This window comes from Acomys russatus, chromosome 8 (genome assembly GCF_903995435.1).
Source record: "Acomys russatus chromosome 8, mAcoRus1.1, whole genome shotgun sequence".
NCBI lineage: Eukaryota > Metazoa > Chordata > Mammalia > Rodentia > Muridae > Acomys > Acomys russatus.
In genome coordinates, this window is record NC_067144.1 from 76,218,324 (window position 1) to 76,246,191 (window position 27,868).

At 49.6% G+C, this 27,868-nt stretch overlaps 1 protein-coding gene across 7 annotated transcripts in view; it reads right to left on the reverse strand.

Moving 5' to 3' along the window:
• Window positions 1-27,868, reverse strand: part of Prdm15 (PR/SET domain 15) — a 54,186-nt gene that overhangs the window by 7,084 nt on the left and 19,234 nt on the right. For 2 of the 7 annotated variants that reach the window (XM_051150315.1, XM_051150314.1), the window contains exons 6-19: window positions 24,329-24,430; window positions 17,766-18,008; window positions 14,077-14,206; window positions 12,743-12,939; window positions 12,430-12,524; window positions 11,978-12,065; window positions 10,913-11,080; window positions 9,511-9,605; window positions 6,954-7,085; window positions 5,731-5,865; window positions 5,042-5,205; window positions 4,230-4,309; window positions 3,810-3,929; window positions 1,661-1,792 (exon numbers count right to left, since the gene is read on the reverse strand). In XM_051150315.1, the coding sequence (XP_051006272.1) occupies window positions 1,661-1,792; window positions 3,810-3,929; window positions 4,230-4,309; window positions 5,042-5,205; window positions 5,731-5,865; window positions 6,954-7,085; window positions 9,511-9,605; window positions 10,913-11,080; window positions 11,978-12,065; window positions 12,430-12,524; window positions 12,743-12,939; window positions 14,077-14,206; window positions 17,766-18,008; window positions 24,329-24,430 (1,881 nt within the window). The remainder of the gene's footprint in view (window positions 1-1,660; window positions 1,793-3,809; window positions 3,930-4,229; window positions 4,310-5,041; window positions 5,206-5,730; window positions 5,866-6,953; window positions 7,086-9,510; window positions 9,606-10,912; window positions 11,081-11,977; window positions 12,066-12,429; window positions 12,525-12,742; window positions 12,940-14,076; window positions 14,207-17,765; window positions 18,009-24,328; window positions 24,431-27,868) is intronic. The other 5 variants (XM_051150313.1, XM_051150317.1, XM_051150311.1 and 2 more) reach the window with 3 other exon arrangements.

The following is a 27,868-nucleotide window of genomic DNA, read 5'->3' on the forward strand; positions in this document are numbered from 1 at the left end:
TATCTCTAGCCCTGGATGTCCTGAAATTCACCCTGTAAACCAGGCTGGCCTCGAACTCACAGAGATCTACCTGCCTCTGCCTCTTGAATGCTGGGATTAAAGGTGTGTACCATCATCTCCTGGCTTAAAGTACAATTTAAATTAAAAACCACTAAAGAAATTCTAATCAAAATAACTACAAAGAAAAAAAATACCCTGAATAGATACAATGAAAACAGTGAAATGTTCCTACAATAAAAATTATAAACACTGATAAAAGCCACCACAGATACCAAAAACTGGAATGTTAAAATATTTACAAACACATCCACGAAACATATCCTAAAATAAACTCATGTACAACCAACTGACTCTTAACAAAAGTGCCGGGAAAACTGGATGTCTACATGCAGAAACTTCAGACTTGACTCTTATCTCTACAAAAACCAACTTAGAATAGATCAAAAATTAAATATAAGACTTTGGTACTAAAAAAAATTTAGGAGAAACACTTCAAGACATTGGTGCCATGATGCTATTTGAGATGAGCCCTGAAGCCCAGGAAACAAAAGTAAAACTGTGTATCATACCATGAAACTTCTCCAGAGCCAAGGAAACAACTCACAGAGTGGAGAGACAACAAACAGAATGGGAGAAGACACCTGTCAGTAGTCATCTGACAGATGGTTAATATGAACAATGTATAATGAGTCAAAACTTTAGAAACAAGCTATCCAAGCTAAAAATAAGAAGTGATGGGGCTGGAGAGATGGCTCAGAGGTTAAGAGCATTGACTGCTCTTCCAGAGGTCCTGAGTTCAATTCCCAGCAACCGCATTGTGGCTCACAACCATCTATAATGTGATTTGATACCTTCTTCTGGCCTGCAGGGGTACATGAAGGCAGAGCACTGTATACATAATAAATAAATAAATAAATTTTTTTTTTAAAAAAAAAAAAAAGAAGTGATTATAATAATAACCTTTTATATTATAAATATATAAAAATGTTCATAACCATCAGCTACCAAGAAACTGAAATCCAACACTCCAGTGAGAAATCATCTCACCCTAGTCAGAATAGCTATTATTAAAAAAAAATATGCCAGAGACAGGGGTAGTGGTAGCGGTGGTGCCAATGGTGGTGCCTACCTTTAATCCCACCATTTAGGAAGCAGAGGCACATGGATCTCTGTGTTTAAGGCAACCCTGGTCTACTGAGTGAGTTCCAGGGCAGCCAGGGGTACACATTGGGGTGGGTGGGGGGGACCTACTAGAGAGACATGGAAAAAAAGATCTCACTCTGGTGGTAGAATGGGCTTGTGATCCTTTGCAGACATGGGGTACCCCAGTAAGTGGTAATGATTTTCAGGGACCCAGCCAGAGACCACTGACAAATTCATAAAAAGGTGGTTGGCACAGGGGATGGTTACAACAGGGGTTCCCAATTGTATGCACAGGGCCACAGTACTCGGGAGGTGGGAGAGCCCTGAGATGGACAGTAAGCAAGCTGGGGCCGGGAGCAGCGAGGGGCAGCCCTGAGGGACGGGCTCTCTGTAGGGAGCAGCGAGGGGCAGCCCTGAGGGACGGGCTCTCTGTAGGGAGCAGCGAGGGGCAGCCCTGAGGGACGGGCTCTCTGTACGCGCACTCGGCTGTCTGGTTCTGCGGGTGGGGGCAGCGCACCTGTGTGCCGCTTGTAGTGCTTGAGCATGTTGACCTTCTGGGCGAACTTGCGGTGACATTCCTTGCACTCGTATTCCTTGATGCCCTTGTGCAGCTTCATGTGGTGGCGCAGAGCATGCTTGGTCTTCATGCCTGCAGGAAGCAGATCAGTGAGTGCCATTCTCCCAAGAACTTGCCCCAGGGCACTAGTGCCCATTCCACTCCCCTGAAGAACCTGTCTGAACTCAGAGGGCACAACTTCCACAGACACAGAATGGGCAGGGGAGAAGCAGGGTGTGGCATCACCTCCGAGGGTCCCACTCTACCAGATGCAGGGTCTACAAAGTCACCACCTCAGGAGGCCACTAGAGACTTACTGTACCATTAGAATGGTAGTGCGTCAGCAACAGCACCTGAGACGATGCAGTGCAATATAGAGATAACCAGGGCTATTTTCTGTCTTGATGACACAAATGCTAACTATGATGAGGACACTAGATTTTTAAAAAGTGCCATTATTTAAAAAAATATTTTAGGGCTAGCACAGCACTTGGGGGGGGGGTGCATAGGCAGGTGGATCTCTGTGAGCTCCAGGCCAGCCTGGTCTACTGAGCGAATTCCAGGATAGCCAAGGCTATATAGCGAAACCTTGTCTTGAAAAACCATCAGAAATTTCTTTTCTTTTCTTTTGTGTGTGTGAGAACAAGAAAGAGAGAGCAAGGGAGAGTGAGTGTAGGACCGTGTAGGTTGGAGGACAATTCTCCAGAGTCAGTTCCTCCACTCTGTAGGATGCACATATCAAACAGTCATTACCCCTATGTGCAAGCTCCTCTTCCCACCAAGCCATCTTGCCAGACTGATACTTTTAACTTGTTGCAGTCAATTAGGCATTGAGACAATCCACAGCCTCATGACTTCAGGCATCCTCACCAGCCAAGGCACAGTGGGTGAGTGGCAGTGGCCACGGTAGCAGTAGTACACCCATAGTGCTCACATGTCAGGGCAGGCATGGTGCAGTCCTTAGCCACCTCAGGAGACAAACCAGCAGTGATGTCATGCTGAGTGGGAGAGTGTGCCCAGAGTCACCCAGGCCCGGAGGCACCCAGGCCCATTTTGTTCCTACCCATCTTCACCTGTCTCTCAGTGTGGAGAACAGACTTCAGACAACCCAGCTGGGTCACAGGGCCTGTCAAGTCAAGAGCCAGCAGGGGACACATGAGTCCCAGCCCGAGTCTCCCAGCTGTCAGTCCCTGGCTGGGTAAGTGTCAGGCCTCTCTGACTATGGAAAAGCAATTTTACCTTAATCCCCCTCTCCTCCCAATTCTCAAATTAAAAATGCCACACACCTGCCCCCACCCCCACCCTCCCCCCACCCCCACCCCCACCCCGCCACCACCCAGAGACAAAACCCATAGGTGATGCGAGATTTAGCCAAAGCTTGGCTACCCAGCAGACTTTTCTTTAGGTAACTGGCCTGTTCTTGTTCCCTCTCTGGCTCTGCCTCCATCATATCAAGCTATGTTCAAAACAGTGCCACCAGCGCTGTGTTCTGCCACAGCTTGTTTGTCTTTCTTGCAAAGGGTCACAACTCCACTGTTCTAACACCTGTTCATGGTCTCAGTCACTCACTCTCATAACTGCTCTGCTCTGTCTATGTATGTGCACTAGAGACCAGCTGGTATGCTAGACAGAGCTCCCTGGCGTCACAGGCCTTCTGTTCGAAGTGAGGCTGGAGGATGAGAGAACCCACTTAGTATGTGGCAAGAGAAGGAGAGCTAGACAGAACCAGGCAGGAAGGGGCTTAGGGAAAGAGGTTGTACTCAGGGTCACCCTTGGCTACACATCAAGCAGGATGCCAGCCTAGGCTTCATGGACCCTGTCTCAAACTAGAATTTCATCAACTTGTATCATCCAGCATTTCTTACAGGCCATACAGGTGCCTTGTGGATAGTTTTGTGGCAAGTGATGTGATTTTGAGAAAGACAGTTTCCTGTACCTGGGACCCTGGCCTCCTTGGCCAAGAAGACTCTATGATTGCTGGCGGCCACCCACTCAGCCGTGAGCACAGACTATGTCTATGTTCAGGCCTAGAATTGTAGTGATCATGTTCTGGTGGGCTGGGGTGTCCCACGACTCTAAGGACACCCTGTGGCTCCAGGCACATACCCACCTTTACCACACTCGGCACACAGGTACTCTCGGATGTTGTCATGCACACGCATGTGCTCTTTCAGCATGTCCTTTCTGGCAAAGGACTTTCCACACTGCTCACAGGCATGGCTTTTCACACCTATAAACAAACACAGCAGTGTCTGAAAGCCTTAACGCACAACAGAAAGGGGTCTCAGCTAAAAGCGCAGTGATACCATGGGCTGCCTTTTCAACATGCTCTATGGGAGTCTTTGGAAAGAGAAGGCCCTACGGCCTGGAGTGGACACAGGTAGATGACAAGGGATGTGCTGCAAGTGGCAGGGGAGGCCAGGGTTTAAAGCTGGAGAAACGGGGATGGGGTGTGAGGGAGCCAAGGTGTGGCTGTCTGTGCACGGGGCAGGTGAGCTGGCACCAAACACCATGGCAGGAGCATGTTTACCTGTGTGGATGAGTTTGTGGCGCTCCAAGTTTCCAATGCTGTTGAAGATCCGCCCACAGATCTCACAGGGATGAATGTACCTGAAAGTAGAGAGAGACCTCAGAAGCTACACATCCCTAGAGGCTTATCATCTGAGGGGCTCATCCACTGTCAGAGCCTCATCTGCTGGAGGGTCTCCTTAGCTGTGAGGGTCTGTCCAGCTAAGGGGGCTCCTTTATCAATGGAGGTGAGGCAAAAAGGTATTATGTAATGGACTGAATTGTGTTCCTCAAATAGTTGTTGATGTCCTAGCCCAGAATGTGGTTATATGTGGAGACAGGCATTTATAGAGCAAATTAAAATGGGGTCACCATAGTGGCTCTAGTCCTTAAGAAGAGGAGACAAGAGACAGGAATGCACAGAAGGCCGAGCCTATGAGGACACAGAGAAGACGCCAGGTGCTACTCAAGGAGAGTTTAGGAGAAGCCAACCCTGAGATACCTGATTTGGGACCCTGGCCACAGGACTCTGAAGTATTGAGGTACTTGGCCACGGACCCTGGGAGCTGAATTCAGGCACCCAGTTGCTCACCACATAGCCCTGGACTGACTTTTGACCTGCGGCAGCATGGATGAAACCTAGCTATGCTGGAAAGGTTGTGCTGGCTTGTCAAGTAAGCCAACATACTTTACTGTTAGAACCCTGTAGGGAGAAAGATTAGGAAGGACAGGTGCCCCAAATATCTGGCATAAGATGGCCCAGTGATTGTGGTTTGCTCGGAAGCACTGTGGCTTTGCAGAGTCCCCCTCTTGCCTGGGGCCCCGGACTCTTACTTCTGTACATTGGGGTCAGGCAAGTTCTCTCGGTGGATGACCATGTGGGCATGGTAGGTGGCCTTGAGTGCGAAGCGCCGGTGACAGATGCTACAGCCGTGGCCCTTCTCCTTGTGGATCTCCATGATGTGCTTCAAGTACTCCTTCCCACGGCCGAAAGTGAGCTGTAAGGACGCAGGGCGGAGGATGCTGACCACTGCCATCCCTGGGCGTCTCTGCTACACTTGTATCACCTAGACCCCCTGAGGAGGGTTAGTTACTCGTGCCAGGGCAAGGTGGTGGTTATGCACAGAAGCTTGCTGCTCAGCAGGTGAGGCTGAGGAAACCGGGTCCCGGTTGTCAGTTGTCCTCCCTGTAAGCACGCAACCCACCTGTGTGGCATGGATCAGCTTCAGGCTGGTTAGGCCAAGAGAGGGACAGGGCAGGACATCCCCAGTCTGTGGCCAGTGAGGATACTTAGGCCAGTTCCCGGGACACTGGTCCCACCCCAGTCAGCAGTCCTGCTTATGTACATGACAAGCCACAGTGGGTTCTGATGGGTGTGAGGCCCACGGGTACCATCCTTAAGCCCAGGTGATACGGGACAATCTTCTTTAGTGGAGGAAATGGACCAAACAGCGCATGAGTTCTCCAAAGCTCCACGATCACCAGCTCCTCATCCCCTGTGCTCAGCGGCAGGGTGTGAATACCTGGCACCTCTTGCAGCTGTACTTGTGTGGCCCCGCGTCTGCGCTCTCATCAGAGTCGTCATCATTTTCCTCTGAGGAGATCCCAATCCTGCCGACGAACTCCTCCCGCTGTTGGTCATCCATTAGTGCAATATCCTGCAGAGGAGCCACAGACCCGGCCTCTAACGCAGTGCACTGCGGCTCTGGTCAGGACTTTCAGGGAATCCGCTGTTTGCCTAGTGAGCTATACCTGTGACCCCCAGGATGGCCCTGGGTCTGGGATCCCACGGTACAGGCATTCACCAGCTCTTGGGGTCACCTGCCCACAAAATGCCACCTATGACCAGGCAAAGTCCTAGAGGCCCCCAGATGGCCGCGGCACTGCCTGGACGCGGCTCTGCTTTACACTGAGCCTTTGACGCAGACAAGTGCTTCCTCCACCTGTCCTCACACTCAGCTCTTTCCACCCCGGGGCTCCTGCACCCTCTTCTTTTCCCTGAAGGCTGGAAGGCAGCAGCTTGCCTTACATCCTTACATCCAGGTAGGAGTAATTTGTCAGGCCTCACAGAGGGAGAATCTCTGTTCAGGTCATACAGCTGGACAACCAGGTGTGACAGTGGAAGTCTGTATGAAAAGCCTGCTGGTGGCCATGCTGACAACTATGGAAGAACATGACAGCAATCTGAACTCCAGTGTCCATGTGTTAAAACTTTACATAGTGTGACAAAGCAGGCCCTTTGGGGAATGGTAAGGTCTGACACTCATGAGTAGGATTAAAGCCTTTAATAGGTAGACCTCAGGGCTGGAGAGATGGCTCAGTGGTTAAGAGCATTGGCTGCTCTTCCAGAGGTCCTGAGTTCAACTCCCAGCAATCACATGTTGGCTCACAACCATCTATATCATAGGATCTGATGCCCTCTTCTGTCATACATAGCATATATGCAAATAGAATGTTCATATGTGTAAATAAATAAATCTTTAAAAAAAAAAGGTAGACCTCAGAAACATTTTCCTCCCTCCACCACATGAGGACACAGCAAAAAGGTGATGGATGAATGAGGACGCCTTCAACAAATAGTAACTTTCTAGCACCTTCATCTTGAGCCTCCAGCTACAGAACTGTGAAATGTAGTCTGTTACTGGTGAGTGCCTCATCTGTGTGCTTTGTTGGAGCATAAAAGCTAACACAGACACTTCCCTAGGGTCGGCCAGATAACTGGGTGCCACCTGCATGGGACCTGCACCTTGAAGTGGACGTGGATGTGGTCCCTGAGTACGTCCACTCGGAAGAACTTGCGCCCACAGATCTCACAGGTGTACTTCTTGTCACCGTGGGTCAGCAGGTGCTTGTTCATGTTGCTCCGGCAAGAGAACACCTGGGAACAGGGAGCAGTGCAGTGAGGGCTGGGTTATTAGACATGCGCATGAGCTGATCCCTACGGCCCACAGGACAAGCCAGGCAAGGAGACCTGGCAAGCTCTAGACTTATGGTGGTTTAGACATCTACTCACATCACAAGAGAGGACATGCTGTTTCCAGTCTCTGTTGCAATGGGAGCGCCCAGAGTGCTTGTGCTGCGTTAAACAGCTCACTGGCCCACTGAGGAGCCATGCAGATATACCTGCAATTTTCTCAAAGCAGATACCAAAGAAGACACTCAACTCAGTTTGAGTACTGTTTCATGTTGCTTTCTCTTTCCAGCCTAGAGAGATGGATGCAGATTCACTCATGTATCCACATTAGTCCTCTGGGAGCCACTTAACAGCCAAGCCTGAGCTGGGGCTGGAACGTGTGGTCTAAAAGGCAGATATGCAACCATCACCAAGGGTCCCAGGAGACCCACTGGTCACAGAGCATTCGATGGCAGGGCTTTCCTCAGATGAAGTGTCCCAGGGCCTACTTATCCACTGCCACGGGCTCCATCTCCATCTTCCTGCATCACCTGGACCCCAAACCCACAGTTTAAGTTCAGAGGTCCCACATGGCTCTACCACTGTGCTGACACATGGCGCACAGGCTTTGGCTTGCTCTGTAGGTTGAAAGAAGCCAGGAAATATGAAAGCACAGTTTCTCATTTCCTCTAGAAAGCATCATTGGATCTGACAGTGCGTCTATGTTCTCACCATCAAGAAAGGACAGCCATGAGGCTCTGGGTTCCCCAGTGTGGCGGTGCCCAGGTGCCAATGTTACCCTATGCCAATGGCTCTTTTGTGTGGCTGTGACAGGCTCAGCAGTGGCTCCTCCTCTAAGCAACACTGGAGGCTGCCTGAGTCATATGTAAAAGAGCCTCTCAAGAACTTCTGTCCCTAGTGTGCACTTGCACAGAGAGCCCTTTCTAGAAAGTGTGACCTCCAGTATGGGCTCTGTGCAGTAAAGGACATAACTTCTATTCCTCTGGGGACACAGCTAGTACCTCCAGTTACCTGAGTTGTCAGAGTTGAGTCTAACAAACAAGCAGTCGCATTTCCAGTTGAGAACAGGTGTTCATGTGTAAAAAATGGGACAATGTATGTGTGGCAGCCAGGACAGGTGCTAGGAGCCCCAGATGCCTACATTGTAGACAAGAACCAAGGCCAGGGCAGCTCATGTGGAGGCACCTGCACAACAGCATAGGCTTCCCAGGCAAGAATACGTACTATCTTGATCACCGTGGGGTGGGCTATCCCTAACTTAGAAAATACTACCTGGCCACTGAGCAGGGATGGCTGGCACAGACAGCATCAAGCCCCAGGGCATCTCATCTCTTCAATGTGGATCCAAAGCCAAAGTCCAGACACTCATGAGGACAACATGTCCCACAGTGTCAGATGGGACCAAAAGACAGAACAAAACCCAACATTTCTCAGCAGATTCATTGGAAACCCATCCCAGGTGGCAGAGACCAAAATGCCAAATTTATAACCTGAGGGATACTTCAGTTGCCCTAGGAGATGCATTTATAACCTCTTGATGCTGAAACATGGTGTTGTTTACAGAGTTAACACTAAAGGGAGTTGAAGAAATGGCTTAGAGGTTAAGAGCACTGGCTGTTTTTTTTTTTTTTTTTTTAAAAAAAAAGGGTCCTGAGTTCAATTCCCAAAAACTATACGGTGGCTTATAACCATCTATAATGAGATCTGGTGCTCACATGTAGGCATTAATGCTGCATAAATAATAAATACATCTTAAAAAGAAAGAAAGAACAAAGTTAACACTTAAGAATTGCACAGTAGAACTGAAAGCCAAAAAATAAACCTCATTATGGCAACTGGTTTTCTGGTCAATTTGACACAAGCTAGAGACATCTAGGAAGAAGGAACATCGATTGAGAAAAGCATCTCCATTAGTTTTCCCTGCAGGCAAGTCGTGGTTGTATTTTCTTGATAATTACTGACAAGAGGCCCCAGTTCACTGTGGGCATTGCCACCCCTAGGTTAGTGGTCCTAGTGCTATAAGAAACCAAGCTGAACAAACCATGGAGAGCAAGCTAGTAAGCAGCACTCCTCCATGGCTTCCTGCCTCCAGTTCCTGCTCTGACCTCCCTTCATGATGGACTATAAGCAATTCTTTTCCCTTCAAGTTGCTTTTGGTCATGGTTTACCACAGCAACAGAAACCTAACCAGGACATGTGCTATGTCTTAAACGTATGATTTTATGTCAGATTGCATTCACAGCTATCTCGGGGTGCAAAGGACCTGCAGGCTGTGGGCTGGACATGCCTATAAGTTTCCTGGATAATGCTCCCTGTTTGCAGCTCTGAGCTTGAGCTTAGCAGAGTGAGGACTTGGCTTCCAACACCAACAGTGACTGCAGAACATTACCTTGCCACATACTGGGCATCCAGAAGGTTCCTTCTTGTAACGAACCAGGCTTTCCCCACTGGCCTCCAAATCTTCTCTCTTCACCCGCCGCACACCTGAAATCCCAACCAGATGGGAAATATGAGGCTACACAGCACAGGTCAGATCACAGCACTTCCTGGGAACTATGCTGAAGAGACTGTGGTACTAGATGTACAAGAGGCTGGTGGGGCTGCTTGAGCCCATGGGTTCAGGGCTACCTTGAGCAACACAACAGGACTCCAACTAACTAACTAACTAACTAACTAACTAACTAACTAACTAACTAACTAGCCAGCCAACCAACTAACCTAACCAACCAACCAACCAACCAACCAACCAACCAACCAACTTCATGTGAAACAGGCAATCTCTAACCAAAGGAGAGAAACCAGGTGTCCTTTGTGGGCATTTCTACATGATTTGACATGGGCACAGAGCTGGTGACATGGGCATCAGGGAACAGGCTGAGTCGGGGCCCAGGTCTGTGAGGCACAGCACAGTGGATCTGAAGCTAGGGGCATTCTCGGCTTCCAGAGCAGTGAGCTGCTGCCCACAGCAGTGGTGTAGTGGTGTGGGTCACATGTGAGTGGTAGATCTAGTCCAGCTAGGTTCCTCACAGAAAACAGCAGGGTCCATAGTATCCTCAGTTCTGAAAACAATTATTACTTCCACTGTACAAGCAGGAAAACTAAGGCATAGTGACTCGCCCATGGTTCTTTGAGGCTGAGTGGGGCCTGGACCACATGGACCTAAGAATCTCATGGGACTGTGCTGTAGGTTATGAACTGATGGGAACCAAGGTGGGGAGGGAGGGAGCAAAGAGCAGGAACTGACTAGGGATGTGACCTGGTCTTGTTTTCACAGACTTATGTGCATGTAGCTGATAGTCATGCATTCTACGCAGCCCTAACTGTTCTGTAAATAGTGTTTATGTCAGTGAGTGCTACTGACAAAGAGGTTGTGACTCTTAGCAGGGAAATAAGGACAGCCTTAGTCAGAGTGCTGTGTTTAACCTGTTTCATTTCTCTTGCTGCTGCCTCCATGTGTGGAGAGAGCTGACTCTGCTGGATTATTCTCTGATGTCACAGAACCTACTGTGCAGGCTGATGGCCACCACCCCACAGGACCCACCGGCACACTCCACTCCTTTCACATGGCTGAACCTGCTGCACGCAGGATGCCGTACTGACCTTTCTTACACCTCATCATACCAAAACCATTCTCTGAAGAAACACCTCAGATAACTGTCTGGCAGCAGTCTATCTGTGCTTCTTGGTCCTCATTCTTCCCAGCACTTCTCTCTGATCGCAGCACTGTTAACAGCATCCCAAGACCCGCAGGGCCCAGGTCAGAAAGCAGGCATCTCAGGCCCCAGCCTCACCGTCCAAGTGCCGCCTCTGGTGGTCCAGCATGACATCCTTGCGGTAGAACATCTTACTGCAGACCTCACAGGCAAACTTCTTGTCGCCATGTTTCTTCTTGTGCTTAGAGAGGTTGCTGTTGGTGGAGAAGAATCTGAAACACATCTCACATTGGAACGTCTTGTCATCTGTCCAGAGAGCAAACAAACACACAACGTGCGGTAAATCATCCCTGACCGGGCTCCAGCGTGTGCCGCTCAGCAGGGTGAACAGCAGAGCCAAAGTAGGAGACCAGCCTCTAAAAAAACAGTAGGCCTCTAAGGTAATGCCTCTGCCTCTGCTTCCTCCCACCCCACCCCCATTCCTCTGGTGATTTGGCTATACGGCCAAATCCTAGCAACTGGTGAACTCAGGGCTCCCTCTCTAGAGCACAGGACATGCAGGCCTCAGCGAGCCGCCACTCCTTGGCCTACTTTCTGCCTGCACAGATTCCACAGTTCACTTACACTGGCCCAAGAGACAGTGCCTGAGCGCACCCAGACCCTACAACCACAGCTGTCCTCTGAGCATGTGCAGCTCAGAGCACAGATGGCTTTTGCCCTCATACAAAGATGGCTTCCACTTCCCTTCTGGAGAGCAGCAGACGGAAGCAGGCTCAGGATGCAACAACCTGGGCCAAGTGGCAACAAAACCTATGTCTGGGTGGCAGCAGGGGACACAGGTGCAGGGAGCTGATGGTGGGAGGAAAGCTCCCACAAGCCAGGTGGCCTTTCCCGTCTCAAGCCTTTGCATTTTTTTTCTCACACCCTTCTAGAACAAACTCCGCATTGCTGCTCACCCTGTCAGCAAGGATGAGGGTCCTGCATCACGGTGGCCTCAGACACAGGGTCTGAGAATTAAGAACGGACATGAGACAACCCATCCTTCCTTCCCTTAGGGAATGTTGCTTTAGATTTCTCCACTGGTTGAACAGTTCTGAATATTCCCTCCATCCCTTGATATAAGAGGACCAGGGAGATGCCCAAGGAGCCCAGTGGGACCTTTCTCCTGACATGGTGGGCAGGTGGCTGGGGCAGGGGCCTCACCTGTCCTGCAGTTGTGGAACTCCAGCGCACTCTCCATTCGGAAGGTCTTCCCACAGCTGCCACAGCGATAGCGGTACTCACTGTCCACCTGCTCAAAGGGCACACTGTCAGCAAGGAAGACTACATGAGTTCATCACAGGTGCCCCCCTGGTGTGTGCTGTTCTAGTAACGTCTAGGGCTGGCTATCCCACAGTTTTCCTCCCCTGATCTAGCAGGAATACTCTTGCTGTCCAACTGTGTGAGAAAGAGAACCCCACACTCAGATAAGTGCACCCTAAATGCCAGTTACCTACGTTCTCCCATGTTGTCCTTACTGCTTCTGTGAGCACTGCTAAGCTGGGCTCAGAACGCATGGGGTGGGGCAGAGGAACCTCCCTCTGGAACCGAGAGCTCCCCTACTGTGGGTCCTCTAGAAAACAGTTGCTTAGTCAGATGTCTGAGTGTCCTCTCACCTCATTTCGGCTGTGCTTGTAGGAGACATGCTGCTTTAAACTTTCCTTTCGGCTGAACAGTTTTGAACATTCTTCGCATTTAAACAGCTTGTCACCTGAGGACCGAGCCAACAGAAGGCAGAGTCACTGTTTCGGCCTTTCTCAGAGAGGTGCACCCATCTCTGACACATGAAGCTTCTGTCTGGGTGGGGTGCCCCTGTGCTGGAGGCGACAGGCAGCCACAGGGCCACCCCTTGCAGCAGCTCTGCAGCAAGGACCCAGCGATGGATACACATTTTCCTGGCCCTGCCCCGTGGGCTGGGCAGGCACTCACCGTGCGCGCACTCACCGTGCGAGCGCACGTGCCGGCTCAGGTTGCTGCTGTTCTGGAAGACCTTGCTGCAGGTGCCACACTGATGGATTCGTTTATGCTCACCCAGCTGCCGGACGAGCTTCCGCCGGACGCCATGTCTGCTGGACAGAACCAAGCCCCTCTTGAGGGCAATGGTGCTGCTTGGATGATGCGTGAACCTGCCCAAGAGAGGAACAGCTGGTCAAGGAGAGGTGGGGGCTGGGTCCTCGGAGTGAAGGTTTCTGATCACAGTCATCTCAGAAGTTTCTCAGCCACATTTCCCAGCTATACTGGGAGGAGGAGAGGAGAAGAAAGGCAGAACTTGGAGCCACCCAGTCCCAGGTGGCACAGACACTTTGAGCACCTTCACTCTGGCTTCAGCACTGGCCACCAGCAGACCTGAGCTCTACCTGTGTTCCAAGCATAGCAGCCCTGACTGTGGTCCCTGCCCTGACTTGGCCTCAGCTCTATTCCACTTTATGATGACGCTGAACCTGACTTTTAAATGCTGCTTCATCCTGTCAAGCGTACTTTTTCTGGTATGGGCTTGAAATCCTCTGGGCAGTAAGAAAGGAAAGAAATAATAAACACATCCACATTTTCACAGGTTCACCAGGTGAAGTCTACCAACTCCAAAGGGCATAGAAAACACCAGCAGCTGAGTCAACTTCAGGGCGAAAACTCACCAGGGAATTATAACTGCGGTATAAACACTTCTTTCCCTTGCTCACAATAAAGAAAGCAGAGCAAGGCGTGAAACTGCCTAAAATCCAGATACAAGCAACTGCAGAGCCATAACAGGCCCGCTCACACAGCTGGGGGCAAAGCCCCCAGGAGCCTCCATGGGAGAGCAGACAGAGCACGCACATGCATCAGTGTAACACGAGCCTTATGGAGGACATTCACACACACTGTGACACAGAAGGGCATGTGCTGAGTAAAATAGCCATTCATAGAAAGCAAATACTGTGTCTTTGCTGTCATGGGGGACATAGGCTAGAAATGGTGGGTGCTGAGGACATTTTCCGTTTGGGTAGATAAAAGGCTTGGGGGATGGACAGCCACAGTTGTCTCTGAACTGTGTCCTTAAAGAGTTGTGACGGTGAATATTCTGTCATGTGTTTTAAGGGAAAAAAGTTTTCACAGTGAGTGAACTATGACACTATGGAACTCCTGGGGCTCAGAACACACACTTTTGGCCAGAAGAGATGAAGCCTGCTGTGGGGTCAGAGGTGGGAGGCACCTTCCCTCCAGCACCAATTAGCTGTTCCCTGCGCTCCCTCCCCAAGCACCAGCCATGTACAGTCAGGACTTACTTTGGCACTGAGCTGACTTCATTTGTGGGGGTGGCGAGCTTCCCCAAGACTAGCTCCATTATCCGCTCATCTGGCGTCGCACTCACAGGCTCATCTGGGGGGATCTCAGTAATGATCTCTGCCACGTGCTCTGTGCAAAAGGGTGTGACAAAAGAGTCATCCCCAGTGTAAGGGACAGATTGTAACAGCCCCAGGAGAAGCACTGTCCCTGGGGGCACATCCTGAGTGTGGATGCAACAGGGATAAAAGCAGAACACTTTAGTATTTAAACGTTTATTTGTATATAAAGAAAGTACGTTTTTAGTCCAAACCAAAGTTGCACTTCATGCCTTGAAAAGCCCAAGCATCACATTATTTCAGCCTCTCCTGACTCTACCCGGGACAGTCCTGGTAAACAGCAGGCGGATATACAGTGAGATCTTGTAGCTTATTAAACAAACTCTGACAGAGATTTACATGTATGACCAGTCATCTTGAGGGTGTTCAAAGGTGCGTAAACGTCCTATTCAGAGCCACATCCGAAATGGGGTAACATTAAACATGGAGATTACACAGAAGAACTTTCAACCATTGTCCTTCTATTTTTTGAAATAGGGTCTCATGTAGCCAGGGCTAGCCTTGAACTTCTAATGTAGTCAAGGATAACCCTGGACATCTGAATTCTCAGCATGTGCCACCGTGCTCAGTGTCTATGGTGCTGGGCAGACCCTGCGCTCTGTGCATACCGGGCAGACAACAAGCTGAGTCACACCCCAGACCCTGAGCCACTGGTTTATTTATTTCTTTTTCTTTTTTTTTTTCCACTGCACTCTGACCAGTTTCCCCTCCCTTCACTCCTTCCAGCCCCTTCCCATGCCTTCTCCTCCCAAGCATAGCAAAGGAAGATAGCAAAACAAGGTACAATATGATTAAGCATAACCCTCATGTCAAGGCTGGGTGAGGCAACCCAGGAGGAGGAAGAGGATCCCAAGAGCAGGCCAAGAGCCAGAGACAACCCCACTCCCACTGTTAGTTCTAAAAACACCAAACTAACAGTCATAACAGATACGCAGGGGACCTAGCGTAGACCCATGCAGGCGCAGGGAGTTCTCTGCCTCAGTCTCTGTGAGCCCCTATGAGACCTGCTTAGCTGGGTCTGTGGGTTGTGTTCTCCTTGTGTCCTGGGCCCCTCTGGCTCCTACAATTCTCCCCTCTTCTGCAGCGTTCCCCAAGCTCCATGGGGAGGGACCCATGGAGAGCTCTGATTTGAGCTTTCTCTCCACCTAACGTTTGGCTGTGGGCCTCTGTATCTGCTCCCACCAGTGGCCGGGAGACACCTCTCTGGAGCCACTGGCTTCACCTACTGTTACCAATTGCAAGTGACAGCCAGGAAGTAGTTCCTTCTGTTTCTTCCTGTCTACAGAGGCAAGGAAACCCCACAGGGAGCTCAAACCACTCCTGCTCATGTACAGATGCGTCCGAATGGTTCAGAGAACAGGCCATAGCCAAAGAGAGGAGGACACAGGAAAGTCGGGAGTGTTCTTTGAAAGCTGCTCTTCTCGTCTCTCTTCAATGTCAAAGCTGCTTCTCATTTCCCCAATGGCAAAGGTAATAAAGAGCATCAGTGCCGGTTGCACAGGCAGCAGGGTAAGACACCTTGTCCCGTGTGAGGTGGACCGAGCATCAGAGAGAGAGGTCAGGCAGCTGGGACAGGGGTTGTATGAGGACAGTGGCTTTCCAGGGACATGTACAAGCGACAGAGTGAATCCCTGCAAATTTAGCTGAGGGTTCAGCATAACCAAAGAAGCAGCCCAGGCCGGTGAGATGGCTCAAGTGGTGTGCTGGCTTGTTTTATGTCAACTTGGCACACACTAGAGTCATCTGAAGGGAGGGGACCCTCAATTGAGAAAATGCCTCCATAAGATCCAGCTGTAGGTTATTTTCTTAATTAGTGATTGTGGGTGGTGGCATCCCTGAGCTGGCGGTCCTGGGTTCTGTAAGAAAGAGGCTGAGCAAGCCAGTAAGCAGCCTCCACAGCCCTGCATCAGCTCCTCCTCCGGCTCCTGCCGTGACTTCAGCCAATGATGGACAATGATATGGAAGTGTAAGCCAAACAAACCCTTTACCCCCCAGGTTGCTTTGGTCATGGTGTTTCATCACAGCAATAGTGACCCTAACTACACAGAAACTGATACCAGGATCATGGGTTATTTCTCTGAGAGACCTGACCACACTGTTTTGGGGAGGACTTTGGAACGACTTTGGAAGGACTCCGGAACTTGGGGCTAGAAAGCCACTGAGGAATATTCAAAGGTTGGTGAGCTTTTCTGTGGGAGCTTAGCGGATAACAATGCTGAGAGGAGGATAGACAACGGAAGCTTGTGGCGTTCCAGAGAGAAGCTGGAGAGTCCCTTAAAGGCTTTATTAGGGTTATTTGCTATTTTGTGATGAAAATCCACAGTTCAAGAATCAGCTGTAACTAACAAGGGACCAGAACAACTGAAGTGAAAACCTCTGCTTTACTATGACAATTGATGGTGATCAGCCGAAGCAAAGAGACCATCGTCACTGAGGTGAAATCTTCAGGGAAGTGTTCAGAGTCAGCATACAGAAACTGTGTTTCAGAGACAGTCAAGGTTGTTGTCAGCTGGGTAGTCTAAGGAGTCACCCAGGTGGCACTGGTTTTGAAGGCATGAAGGACGCATGAAGAACAGCTGAGGCTTGGCATTGAGAGAGGCCAGGGGAGGCCACTGGTGAAGAAAGTATTTAACTTAAATTTTATTTTACAGGCTTCCACAGCTCAGAGACTGATATGAGAGAGAGAGAGAGAGAGAGAGAGAGAGAGAGAGAGAGGGGAGAGGGGGGAGAGGGGGGAGAGGGGGGAGAGGGGGGAGAGGGGGGAGAGGGGGGAGAGGGGGGAGAGGGGGGGAGAGGGGGGAGAGGGGGAGAGGGGGGAGAGGGGGGAGAGAGGGGAGAGAGGGGAGAGAGATTGATTTTGGAATTTTACAAAGACTTTGAATTTTATTAGACTAAATTTTAAAGTGGTAAAGATATCTACTGTGAAAGCCTGGCCTTGCCCTCATAGAGCTGAAAGAGAACAAAGTTATCTTCTGGCTTTTATATATGCCATGGTCTGTTTGGCACATACATACATACATACACACACACATACATACATACACACACACACACACACATACATACATACACGATTAAAAAGAACAGGGCCATGACCAGCAACATGTCCACCCATAAGCAGTGGGCAACAAATACTGAGACTGACATGATGGGACTAGGTGATGCCGGGCAAACGGAAGATCTGTGACTGACAGCCATGACATGGCCAAGACTCACAAACACCAGCCAGGCACTGTGGCAAGGCTGTGCCATCCCAGCTCCTCAAAAGGCTGAGTGGGTAGAGTTTAAAGTCAGCCTGGGTTACATGCTAAGCTTAAGGCCAACTACAGCAAGACTGTCAGAAAACAAAACAAAGCAAAATTCAATAAATAAGATTTATGTAGCCAGACTAAGGGCTCCAGTCCTGCGGAGACAATGGCTACCCAGGAGTCCTTTAGTGTAAAAGATTCTGCAGGATAATCATACTTTAACAGCTCATTGAGGGACTCCTACCTCACCAACGCTCTCTGCCAGGATGGTCACCCAGGAAACTAAGAGGTAATGAGAAACATAGCACCGGCCCCAGCACTCACCTGCAGGCTCCTTGTCTTTGATGATGACCAGGGGCTGCTCAGCTCTGGGCACTTTGGGTTTCCTTCCCCTTCGAGGCTTTTTCTTTGGCTCTTTGGTGACCATGACACTCTGGATGCTTTTGCTCTCAGCTGCTGTGGGAGGCCCCATCCTGGGTGCGTCAGGCTCCTTCTCAGAAGCCGCCTCATGCTGCTGGCCACCTGTAGGAAGGCTTTTGGTTTGCTCCCGGTGACCCAAGAGATGCTCTGTAAGAGAAGAAGGGCGGGTGATGACACAGTGGGAGGCTGAGCTGCTGCCGGCTCAGCACCCACCTCACTGTGGCAGGCCTCTGCTGTGTTTGTTGAGTGAGCCCTCTGCACAGGATGCTGTGTTTGTTGAGTGTGCCCTCTGCACAGGATGCTGTGTTTGTTGAGTGTGCCCTCTGCACAGGATGCTGTGTTTGGTGAGTGTGCCCTCTGCACAGGATGCTGTGTTTGGTGAGTGTGCCCTCTGCACAGGATGCTGTGTTTGTTGAGTGTGCCCTCTGCACAGGATGCTGTGTTTGGTGAGTGTGCCCTCTGCACAGGATGCTGTGTTTGGTGAGTGTGCCCTCTGCACAGGATTCTGTGTTTGTTGAGTGAGCCCTCTGCACAGGATGCTGTGTTTGTTGAGTGAGCCCTCTGCACAGGATGCTGTGTTTGTTGAGTGTGCCCTCTGCACAGGATGCTGTGTTTGTTGAGTGAGCCCTCTGCACAGGATGCTGTGTTTGTTGAGTGAGCCCTCTGCACAGGATGCTGTGTTTGTTGAGTGAGCCCTCTGCACAGGATGCTGTGTTTGTTGAGTGTGCCCTCTGCACAGGATGCTGTGTTTGTTGAGTGAGCCCTCTGCACAGGATGCTGTGTTTGTTGAGTGAGCCCTCTGCACAGGATGCTGTGTTTGGTGAGTGTGCCCTCTGCACAGGATGCTGTGTTTGGTGAGTGTGCCCTCTGTACAGGAAATGAACTATCTTCATTGTTCTTGAAGCAAAATGGCTCCACCACACACACACACCTTCAGACTGCGCTTCCCTCATCTGACACACTCAGGACCAGACAGCTCCGCATCATGGTGGACTGTAATTTTAGAAATGTATGGTGCTTCAGATTTTGAACTTTCAAGCAAACAGCCGATGTGTTTGTTTATGTACTAACGACTGTCGTGTGGCACAGACCGACCTCGACTTCTGATCCTTCTGTCTGTACCTTCAAGTGCCACCATGTCCCTTTTTATACAGTAACAGGGCTTCCAGAACTTTGCCACGTGGGTCGCATCCCGCTTCCTGAAGCAATGCTTGGAAGTGAGAGCAGGCAGGGCATGATGTCACCATGAGGCAGGCTGTGAGCGCAGGAGGGCACATGCTCATATGCTGGTGCAGCCCACGGTTTTACTCACTGAAACTATTGCAGCTTTGACTCACTTCCTTGGCTGTCTGTATTTTCTAACTTTCCCACAGAGTGTGACACACTAAGACGGAAGTACTTACAAAGGACAACTTCACAAAAAAACCCAAAAAGAAATGATAAATCATCAGAAGTTACTTTTGAAAATGAAAATACAGTAAGAAGTAAGTGAAGTGTAAAGCTGTTGATATGAAAAGACTGACGATATTGGTGATAATAAGTCCAAGGAGAAAGGTGCCATTACAGAAAACAGCAGTCTCCTGCCCCACCCTATCCACCCAGTCACACCTACAGAGGATACTTCCAGGAACCCAAGGCTATCAAAACCCACGGACACCAATGATCGTTACATAAAATGGCACCGTATTTGCAAAAACCAATACATGTTCCATACACAACATTAACACTTAAAACACCAAAACGCAGTAAAAAATGCTATGCGAACAGTTACTTTTCTACCTTCAGGGAATAATGACAGGAAAACAAAAACAAAAGCCTGTGTCTACTAACACTTTAACCGCTGAGCCGTCTCTCCAGGCCCTACTAACAAACACTTTAAGACAAAGTATGGAGACTCTGCTTTCTATATATGCTGCTTTCTTCTTAGACCTCAGACTCCTCCCAATTCCATTTTAAAAAAAAATCACATCAGTTTTGGTGTAAGCCAACAACTGGTGTTTACAGGACCACAGCCAGAAGGACCCATCCACAGGTGAGCCACAAAGCATTTGTGGTTAGCTTTCCTGATCCTGTGGCAGAAGGACCCATCCACAGGCGAGCCACAAAGCATTCGTGGTTAGCTTTCCTGATCCTGTGGCAGAAGGACCCATCCACAGGCGAGCCACAAAGCATTTGTGGTTAGCTTTCCTGATCCTGTGGCAGAAGGACCCATCCACAGGCGAGCCACAAAGCATTCGTGGTTAGCTTTCCTGATCCTGTGGCAGAAGGACCCATCCACAGGTGAGCCACAAAGCATTCGTGGTTAGCTTTCCTGATCCTGTGGCAGAAGGACCCATCCACAGGTGAGCCACAAAGCATTCGTGGTTAGCTTTCCTGATCCTGTGGCAGAAGGACCCATCCACAGGTGAGCCACAAAGCATTCGTGGTTAGCTTTTCTGATCCTGTGGCAGAAGGACCCATCCACAGGTGAGCCACAAAGCATTCGTGGTTAGCTTTCCTGATCCTGTGGCAGAAGGACCCATCCACAGGCGAGCCACAAAGCATTCGTGGTTAGCTTTCCTGATCCTGTGGCTAATTACAGCCTTAACTTCCATCACTCACTCACTGTCCCATGTCTGCTACTAGTTTGTATACGCTCTGCCTTTCTCCTCTCTGTCACAGTTACCTTCTGGATTTCTCTCCTGTTCCTCCCAGAGCCCTCTGCTCTCTCTAAATTGGGCTGGTGACCTGCACATCCGTTTCCTATTCCCTGCAAAGGACTCTTCCCTTTCCCTATGTGTAGAAGGCATGCACACTGCTTTGGGCAGGATAGCAGGTAAAACACAACCGACGTGCTGGGATCTCAGAAATCACACATTTGGGCTCTGGAATCCAGTGTTAGTGTGGGTAACAATGTCTTCATTGCGTGATCTGATGGCGACAGCCTGCATGCTCCAGGGTTCTCCTCACTGGATGTGTTGAGCATCTGCCCTAGGTTGCTGACTGTGAAGAGTCTGCCTCCTGTCTTAACAAGTGTCTTTGTTTTTAATGGCTTACCCTCCAACGGTTTGTTTTTCTCTAGCCCTATGATTAGGTCCCATGACAGCATAGGGGTCTTTGTCATTTGTCACATTGCTGGCCTGGTGGGTCGTTCTAGGTTGTAAACTTGCGTCCTTTAGTGTTTTCTTGCTGACTATTATCTATCTATCTGGTTTGTTTTTGAGACAGTATCTCATGTAAACCAGGGTAATCTCAAACTTACTATGTAGTTGAAGGTAACTTTAATTTTGGATCCTTCCACCTCTGCCTCTTGAGGACTGGGGTTACAGGCGATGTAACCTATGTCTGGTTTTGGGGATGCTGGGGACTGACAGTAGGGTTTGTGGTGCTGGGCAACCATTTTATCAACTGAAGTCCATCCCCAGTCCACTGAGTGATTCTTATTGCCTGTCCCTTTCTCTTACAGGGCGCTCCTGGCCACCTGCAGAGTGTGAGGCCATCTCTCCGGTCTCTGTATCTCTTCTGCTTGCGTCCTCCATGTTTTGTGTTTTTGGACACTTTTCCACCGACTTTATGTCTATTACCACAGCTCTCGTTTTCATGTCCTGACAAAACCATGCTGATTCCTTCAGCAACAGCCTCCTCTTACCTGAAGGATGCAGTGCCACGTGGCCAACTCTCACCTGAGTGACAACTTCAGCTTGGAGGGTTTTTGGGGGGGTTGTTTTCAGATTCCTCAGACAAGTTGTTTGGTCTCCTGCTCATGTTCAGTTTTCTTCCAGTATCTAGAGTCTTACTCTGCAGGATGGTCAGGGGCTGAGCGTCGCACTGGCAGGTCCTTCATCTCCCTACTTAGTTTCTACAGAGAAATCCCTCCTCCCTATCTGGGGCCTGAGCCAGCTCCAGCACTCTAAGAGGAGAAAATGAAGTCTGAAGCTGTCCAAATTCCAACATCTGACCCTGTGAGTCCCTGTTCTCAGTGCTACATACTTTGGGGTCCCCAGTCTCAAGTTTCTCCCAAGGGTGGACACATTCTGCTGATGGAAGCAGAGATCCTGCTGGGTGGGGCCAGGGCAGGGTTGGGGCAGACCAGGAGGCCAGGGTTCTAAGCAGGCCAACAGTTTGTGCTTCTCTGACCTCTCCTCCCAGGATCCTTACACTCCCCAAGCTCTGCAGGAGCAGACATGTTTCTTGAGTGTCCTATCGCTGGCTTTGGCTTCTCTGTTTTGCAAGCTTAATGCTGCTACAAACACACCCTGACATCTCTTCAACCGTGCCCAGTGCTCCCAACTTCTCCTTTCTTTGTCTTTGCATTTAAGTGGAGTAGAATTCCAGGAGGGCACCAAAACCAGTACACTCACTATTGCCTCATGTTTAATCAGACACCCCTAAGTGGTCCCCTGAGACAAGAGCAGGGCTCCCCAAGGGAACACAGGAAATGACAGCATCAGGTAAAAGGTCAAGAACAGCAGCCTGTGCTTTCCTTCCCATGCTGTCCAACCTCAGTGGTCCCTGGTGCTCAGCATGGTGGGCCTGACTTTAAAAGACACATGTTGACCCTCACCTGCCTACAGCCATATATGTTCTAAGCTCAATCATGAATAAACGCATGAAATGCGTTCAAGTCCATCTGGTTTTGAAGTTAGCCAACCACAGAGAGGGGAGACACCACCATAGGTTGGAGTCTAAACAACAAAGCCAATTTCCCACTGGAGGCAAGGCTCTCAAAGCTCTGCAGAAGGCAGCTTCAGGCCCACTGCAATTGTCACTAAGATAGAGACTGTGGATTCACATTCTCCTACTGGACATAGTATGAACCAATGAAGCCTATTTACCATAGAGTTGTGTACCAAAGCCACGTCATTTAGCTCTCGAATTGTCCTCAAAGCCAGTCTGCAGGGAACAAAAGGCCCCTCTGCCCCAGCCCAGTTTCCCAGAGACTCAGCTCTGCGTCTCTCTTCTTTTGATCAGCTCACCACCCAGACCCTCGACTATCAAGTAACCCACTGGACACCCAGGCAAGGGTTGCAGGAGAAAGAAGAGCCTCATGACCCCACGGTAGTAGTAGAGCGTGATTGAGCATGGCTCCAGCATGTGCAACCACACAGCCTGGGCAGGTGGGCTATTCACTCAGCCTCAGTCTGTTTATCTAAAAAATGCTATCATGGCTGTACAGACTGTTATGAGACTGTTATGTCAATGCAAGTATATAGTAAGAAGAGTCATCTTAGCTGGCATCTGGGAACACTGACCTAGCTCTACTACCAAAATGAAGGGAGGCTTTTTCCTCAACTAAAACTGGTCACCAAGGAAAATTACCCAGTGAATCAAATAGCCTTTCTCAATCAGGGCTGAGTGACCATATATGTGTAATGTCTCTGCATCTTCTGGTTTCTACAGAGCGGCCTTGCCCTCACTTAAAGGGTATGTATGCTCTTTCACAAACCCAGCACTCTTAAGAAGCCTGGAAGCAACAGCAGACTGGGCTGGAGAGATACCTTAGTGGCTGAGAGTTCTTGCTGCCCATCAAGAGACCAAGGTTCATGTCTCAGCACCTGCACCGCAGCTCTCAACCCTCTGTAGCTCAGGGTTCCAGGGAATCTAACTGCCCTCTTATGGCTTCTATGGACACTGGAGACAGGTGGCTCACAGACATGCATGCAAACACATAAAAGGAAGAAGAGGAGGAAGACAAAGAAGAAGAATCTGGCAGCTGCTCACATTCCCATCTGTGAACACACGTGATTTTCCACAGGCAGAGGACAAGTTAAGGACAAGATTAGGAAGACAGCCCAGGAACACAAGAACAGACAGCCACGATCCTTAAGAGATGTGTAAGCCCTGCCTCATGACCAAGATGTCTCCTGAAAATGCTCACATTAGCATTTCTGTAGCTAAAATCTACCTAGAAAGAACCTTCTCATAGATTCCAGAACATTCCAATCACTGATTTGCTCATGTTACAAGAGCAGAACACAGTTGTCCCTGTCACATCCTTGAAGTTGCTAACCAGTGGCCCCCTTGGGGTTTGGGCCGTATGTTCTGTATGTGACAAAGGTCACAGCTTTCACACTTAGCTTCCTTGTAGCTTATATGACTGGCATCTTTCTCTACTGCCCACCAGAGAGGCTCCCAGGATCCTGTATAACTAGGGGATGGAGTAGATTTTTTTTTCCCCCGTGGCCATCTCCAGGGAGCCTGAGGTAACATGATGTCCTAAAGACAGACAGGGGGAGATGGTCAGATACAGAAACTAGGCAGGGTTACAATAGACAAGTCACGGTTTCTGGCCCAGAAACCATATCCAGAGCTGAGTCGGCAGTACAGTTAGGAGGTTAAGGCCAAGAAGAGAAGCTCTGACAGCAGCTCACTGCGAACCATGAGGCAGACGACACAAAGCCTGACAACTATGAGCATGTGCCAACATGGATGAAAATGCTCAATGATCTATCCACCTTGAATAACCCCATTTGCCACTTTTACCTTACCGTTCAGGAGCTGAAGTTCCTGGAAGGTATTGGAGCACACCTTACACACCCATTGACCACGCTCAGGCTCTATGGGAACACTGGGCTCAGGGGTGCCTGCAGCTGTAAGACACAAGACACAAGGAGATGCCCATAGACTCATGAGCACTTGCATTGCAGGCACTGCTCTCAGTTTCACATGCATTGACCAAGTTCATCCCCATTTTACAGACATGTTATTCCCTGCCACAGTGTGAGTCCTGTTACCAGATGCAGAAATGTGGTCCCTCCCAGTCACCAGCCCTGTGGAACTACACTCCTTCATATTCCCAAAGAGAAAAATGAGCCTTCAGGATGCACAGTTGAGCTGAGCCTGGTTGTGCAGGCTTGTAATACTAACTACTTAGTAAGTTAGACAAAAGGATGGAAGTCCAAGCCTCGCTCTGGTCACAGAATAAGTTCAAGGACAGACTGGCAACTAAGTAAGGCCTTGTCTCAAAAGTTGTTGTTTTTGTTTTTCTGGTTTTTTTAAGGGGAGGGGGGCTGGGCATGTAACTCAGAAATAGATACGCTACCTACATTCTTCCTGTAGCAACACACACACAAAACATACATTCTCTCTCTCTCTCTCTCTCTCTCTCTCTCTCTCTCTCTCTCTCTCTCTCTCTCTCTCTCTCTCTCTCTCGTGTGTGTGTGCATGTGATTCACATTTACATTTTCAGTGGCTCACATAACAGGGTATGGTGGGACCCACAGCGGCCATCTCAGTGTTCCTGAGCCCAGAATGGCTGTGGCCCTGACCTGACATATCCCACAGAGACTTTTGTGATAAGTGTGTGCCTTGTAACTGTTGTCTGGCAGTAGAGCCTGGTGCCCAAGTAGGAGTAAGCTTTAACTGTCCAATTTTTTAAAATCCCCAACTGGGGCAGATGGCTGCTGCTGAGGCAGTGCCTCTAGCCATCCAATGATGACACACAGGAACCCAAGAAAGAGGGAAAAGGACAGGGGCTCAAGAAACACAGACTGTCCCTGGCTATGCAGACGGGGACTGCAGGCTCCTTTTCAGCAAGTCACAGGTGTCCTGCACTGGCTACGACCTGGTCTAATTAGTTTCCTCTTTTGGGTCAGCCCAAAGCTACCGTCCCTGCAGCCGCATCCAGACCTATCACCATGCAGCTCAACACTGCAGCTGAGTCTAGAGAGTCTCTCAGACCTGCAGCTGTAACCCACCATGTGAAAAGCAAAGAGCATCCCAACTCGCTGTGTTCCACACTAGTGCTGAGAACGCAAGGAGTAGACGAGGATGCAGACCAGCATCCGTGCAGCGTGGAACCTGTTAGGCTGAAATCAGAGATGGGAAAAGCTAATAAAAAGGTGGCAGGTGGGAACTGCATCCTGAATGTCCTTCCCATTGTTTGAACTCTTCTTTGCCAATTTCTAGAAATCTGGTTAGGGACTCCCAGGAAACTGGGAGTAAACAGAGGAAAGAGCCAAATTCCCACTTCTCACTCAGGTTCCCAAACACTCAGAGGCTCCCAAGGAGAAATTTTTAAAAAGGAGCCCTTGGGGTCCAGCAAAGCTTCAGCAGGAGAAGGCGCCTGCTGCCAACCCCACACTCCTGAGTTCAATGGGACCTACATGACGCAGGAGAGAACCAGTTCCAGAAGTTAACCTCTGGCTTCCACATGTGTGCCATGGCATACATATATACAACACACACACACACACACACACACACACACACACACACACACACACACACACACACACGAGCGTGCGCACATGCACACACGGGCTGGGTTTCCTTTCATCTAATACAATAATCACATGAGAATTTGTGGAATCCGCTGCTCTGGCACTGAGTGAAGACTTTTCACTGGAAGAATCAATTAGCCATGATAAAAGATTTGCAAAAGGTTAACTTCACGCACACACACAAAAAAATCAATAGTCAATAGCCAGCAGACCGGTCCTTAGATGCTGTCATTTCCAAACAGGAAAATGTCTCGGCCAAACAACATGACACAGCCAGAGTCCACAGCAGCACGAGAAGCAGGGCTTTAGGTGAGAGTATAGGTCAGAAACCAGGCACACAGACTGAGAAGTACAGCAGAGCACACAGCAGCTTCGCTCAGGGCAGGTCACCGGGGGTGAAGTCAGGAAGGGAGGGAGGATGGACTGCTTGACAGGACACTACGGCAGAGTCACACACTTGCACACACCTGCTGAAAGCACCTGACGTGGGCACTCCATGTGGGGAGCTTAACTGAATGCATGGAAACTGGTTTGAAAATGAGAAAACACTGGCCACAGAGCCAGCAGCAGAGAGTGCTAGAGCGACCAGACTGTGGACATAGCATGGCTTCCCAGGGTCTAGCAGATGTCACCTTCTGCCTTTCTCATTGGAAGGGTGATTCTGAGTCCATGTTGCCCATTCCACCTAACTTTTCATGCCTTTGGAAGGAGAGCAAATCATCCTCAACTGTGGGCTCAGAGAGACATGTACCTACAGCCAGGATGAAAAAAAAATCTATGTCCACTATTTTATTTTATTTATTTGTTTGTTCCTCAACTCACAGTGCTGACTGGTAAAGCTGTTGTTAAGTGAAAACACCAAGCCTGCTGCACCCTAGCTGTGACAGTGAGTAATACGAGCTGTTCCCCTGGTGGTCTTGTGGCCACTGAGGGCTGCAGCTGCCCAGCCTCAAGGGAGCCCTACCACCTACCACAGGCTGAGGGAAGATCAAAGCTTATAATAAAGATCTCCTAACAAGGGGGCTGGAGAGAGGGCTCAGTGGTTAAAAGCACCATCTGTTCTTCCAAAGGTCCTGAGTTCAATTCCCAGCAACTAGATGGTAAAATCTGGGGCCTTCTCATAGTGGGCAGGTGCATATGTAGGCAGAATACTGTATACTAGTAAATAAATCTTAAAAAAAAAAAAAAAAAATCTCCTAGCAAATGCTCACCACTCATGCAATCATAAAGTTAAAAAAAAAATCACTAAATTCAACCATCAGAAGGTGGACACCATCCATCTTTAGGACCTGATTCCAGAGATGCACAAACTGACTGACTTGTGTAATAAAGATGCCCATCTAAAGGAAACGTGAAAGGGCAGGAAGAGCAGGAGCCTTCCTGGTCCATGCTTATCGTAGAGCCTGGGCCACAGTATAGCTCCGGGGGTCCAACCCACCTAGGGTGAGGACAAAGTGAGGTCTACAAGACTCGCACACTCCACCTGGGGGTGGCAAACTCTTGTATGCCTAGAGCTAAGCAGAGTGCAAAGTCCATCCCTCTTACCTCCAACTAGGGAACTAGAATCAGTTGAGGCTGATTTATAGATGCTTCTCACCTCTTCACAGGCCTTGCTCTCTGTGGGCTTTTGAGATGTGGGCAAGGCGGGCTGCTTATGCTGGGGGGATACATCCAGTACATAGCCCAAGCTCTGTGGGAGTACTGTGGAGGGACTTAGGGAAAGGACAGATGGGCAGCCAGGGAGGTAGCTGGCCTCTTAGCCAATGAGGAAGTCCAGGGGAGTGCTGGGAGGTTGGTTTTGTGTTC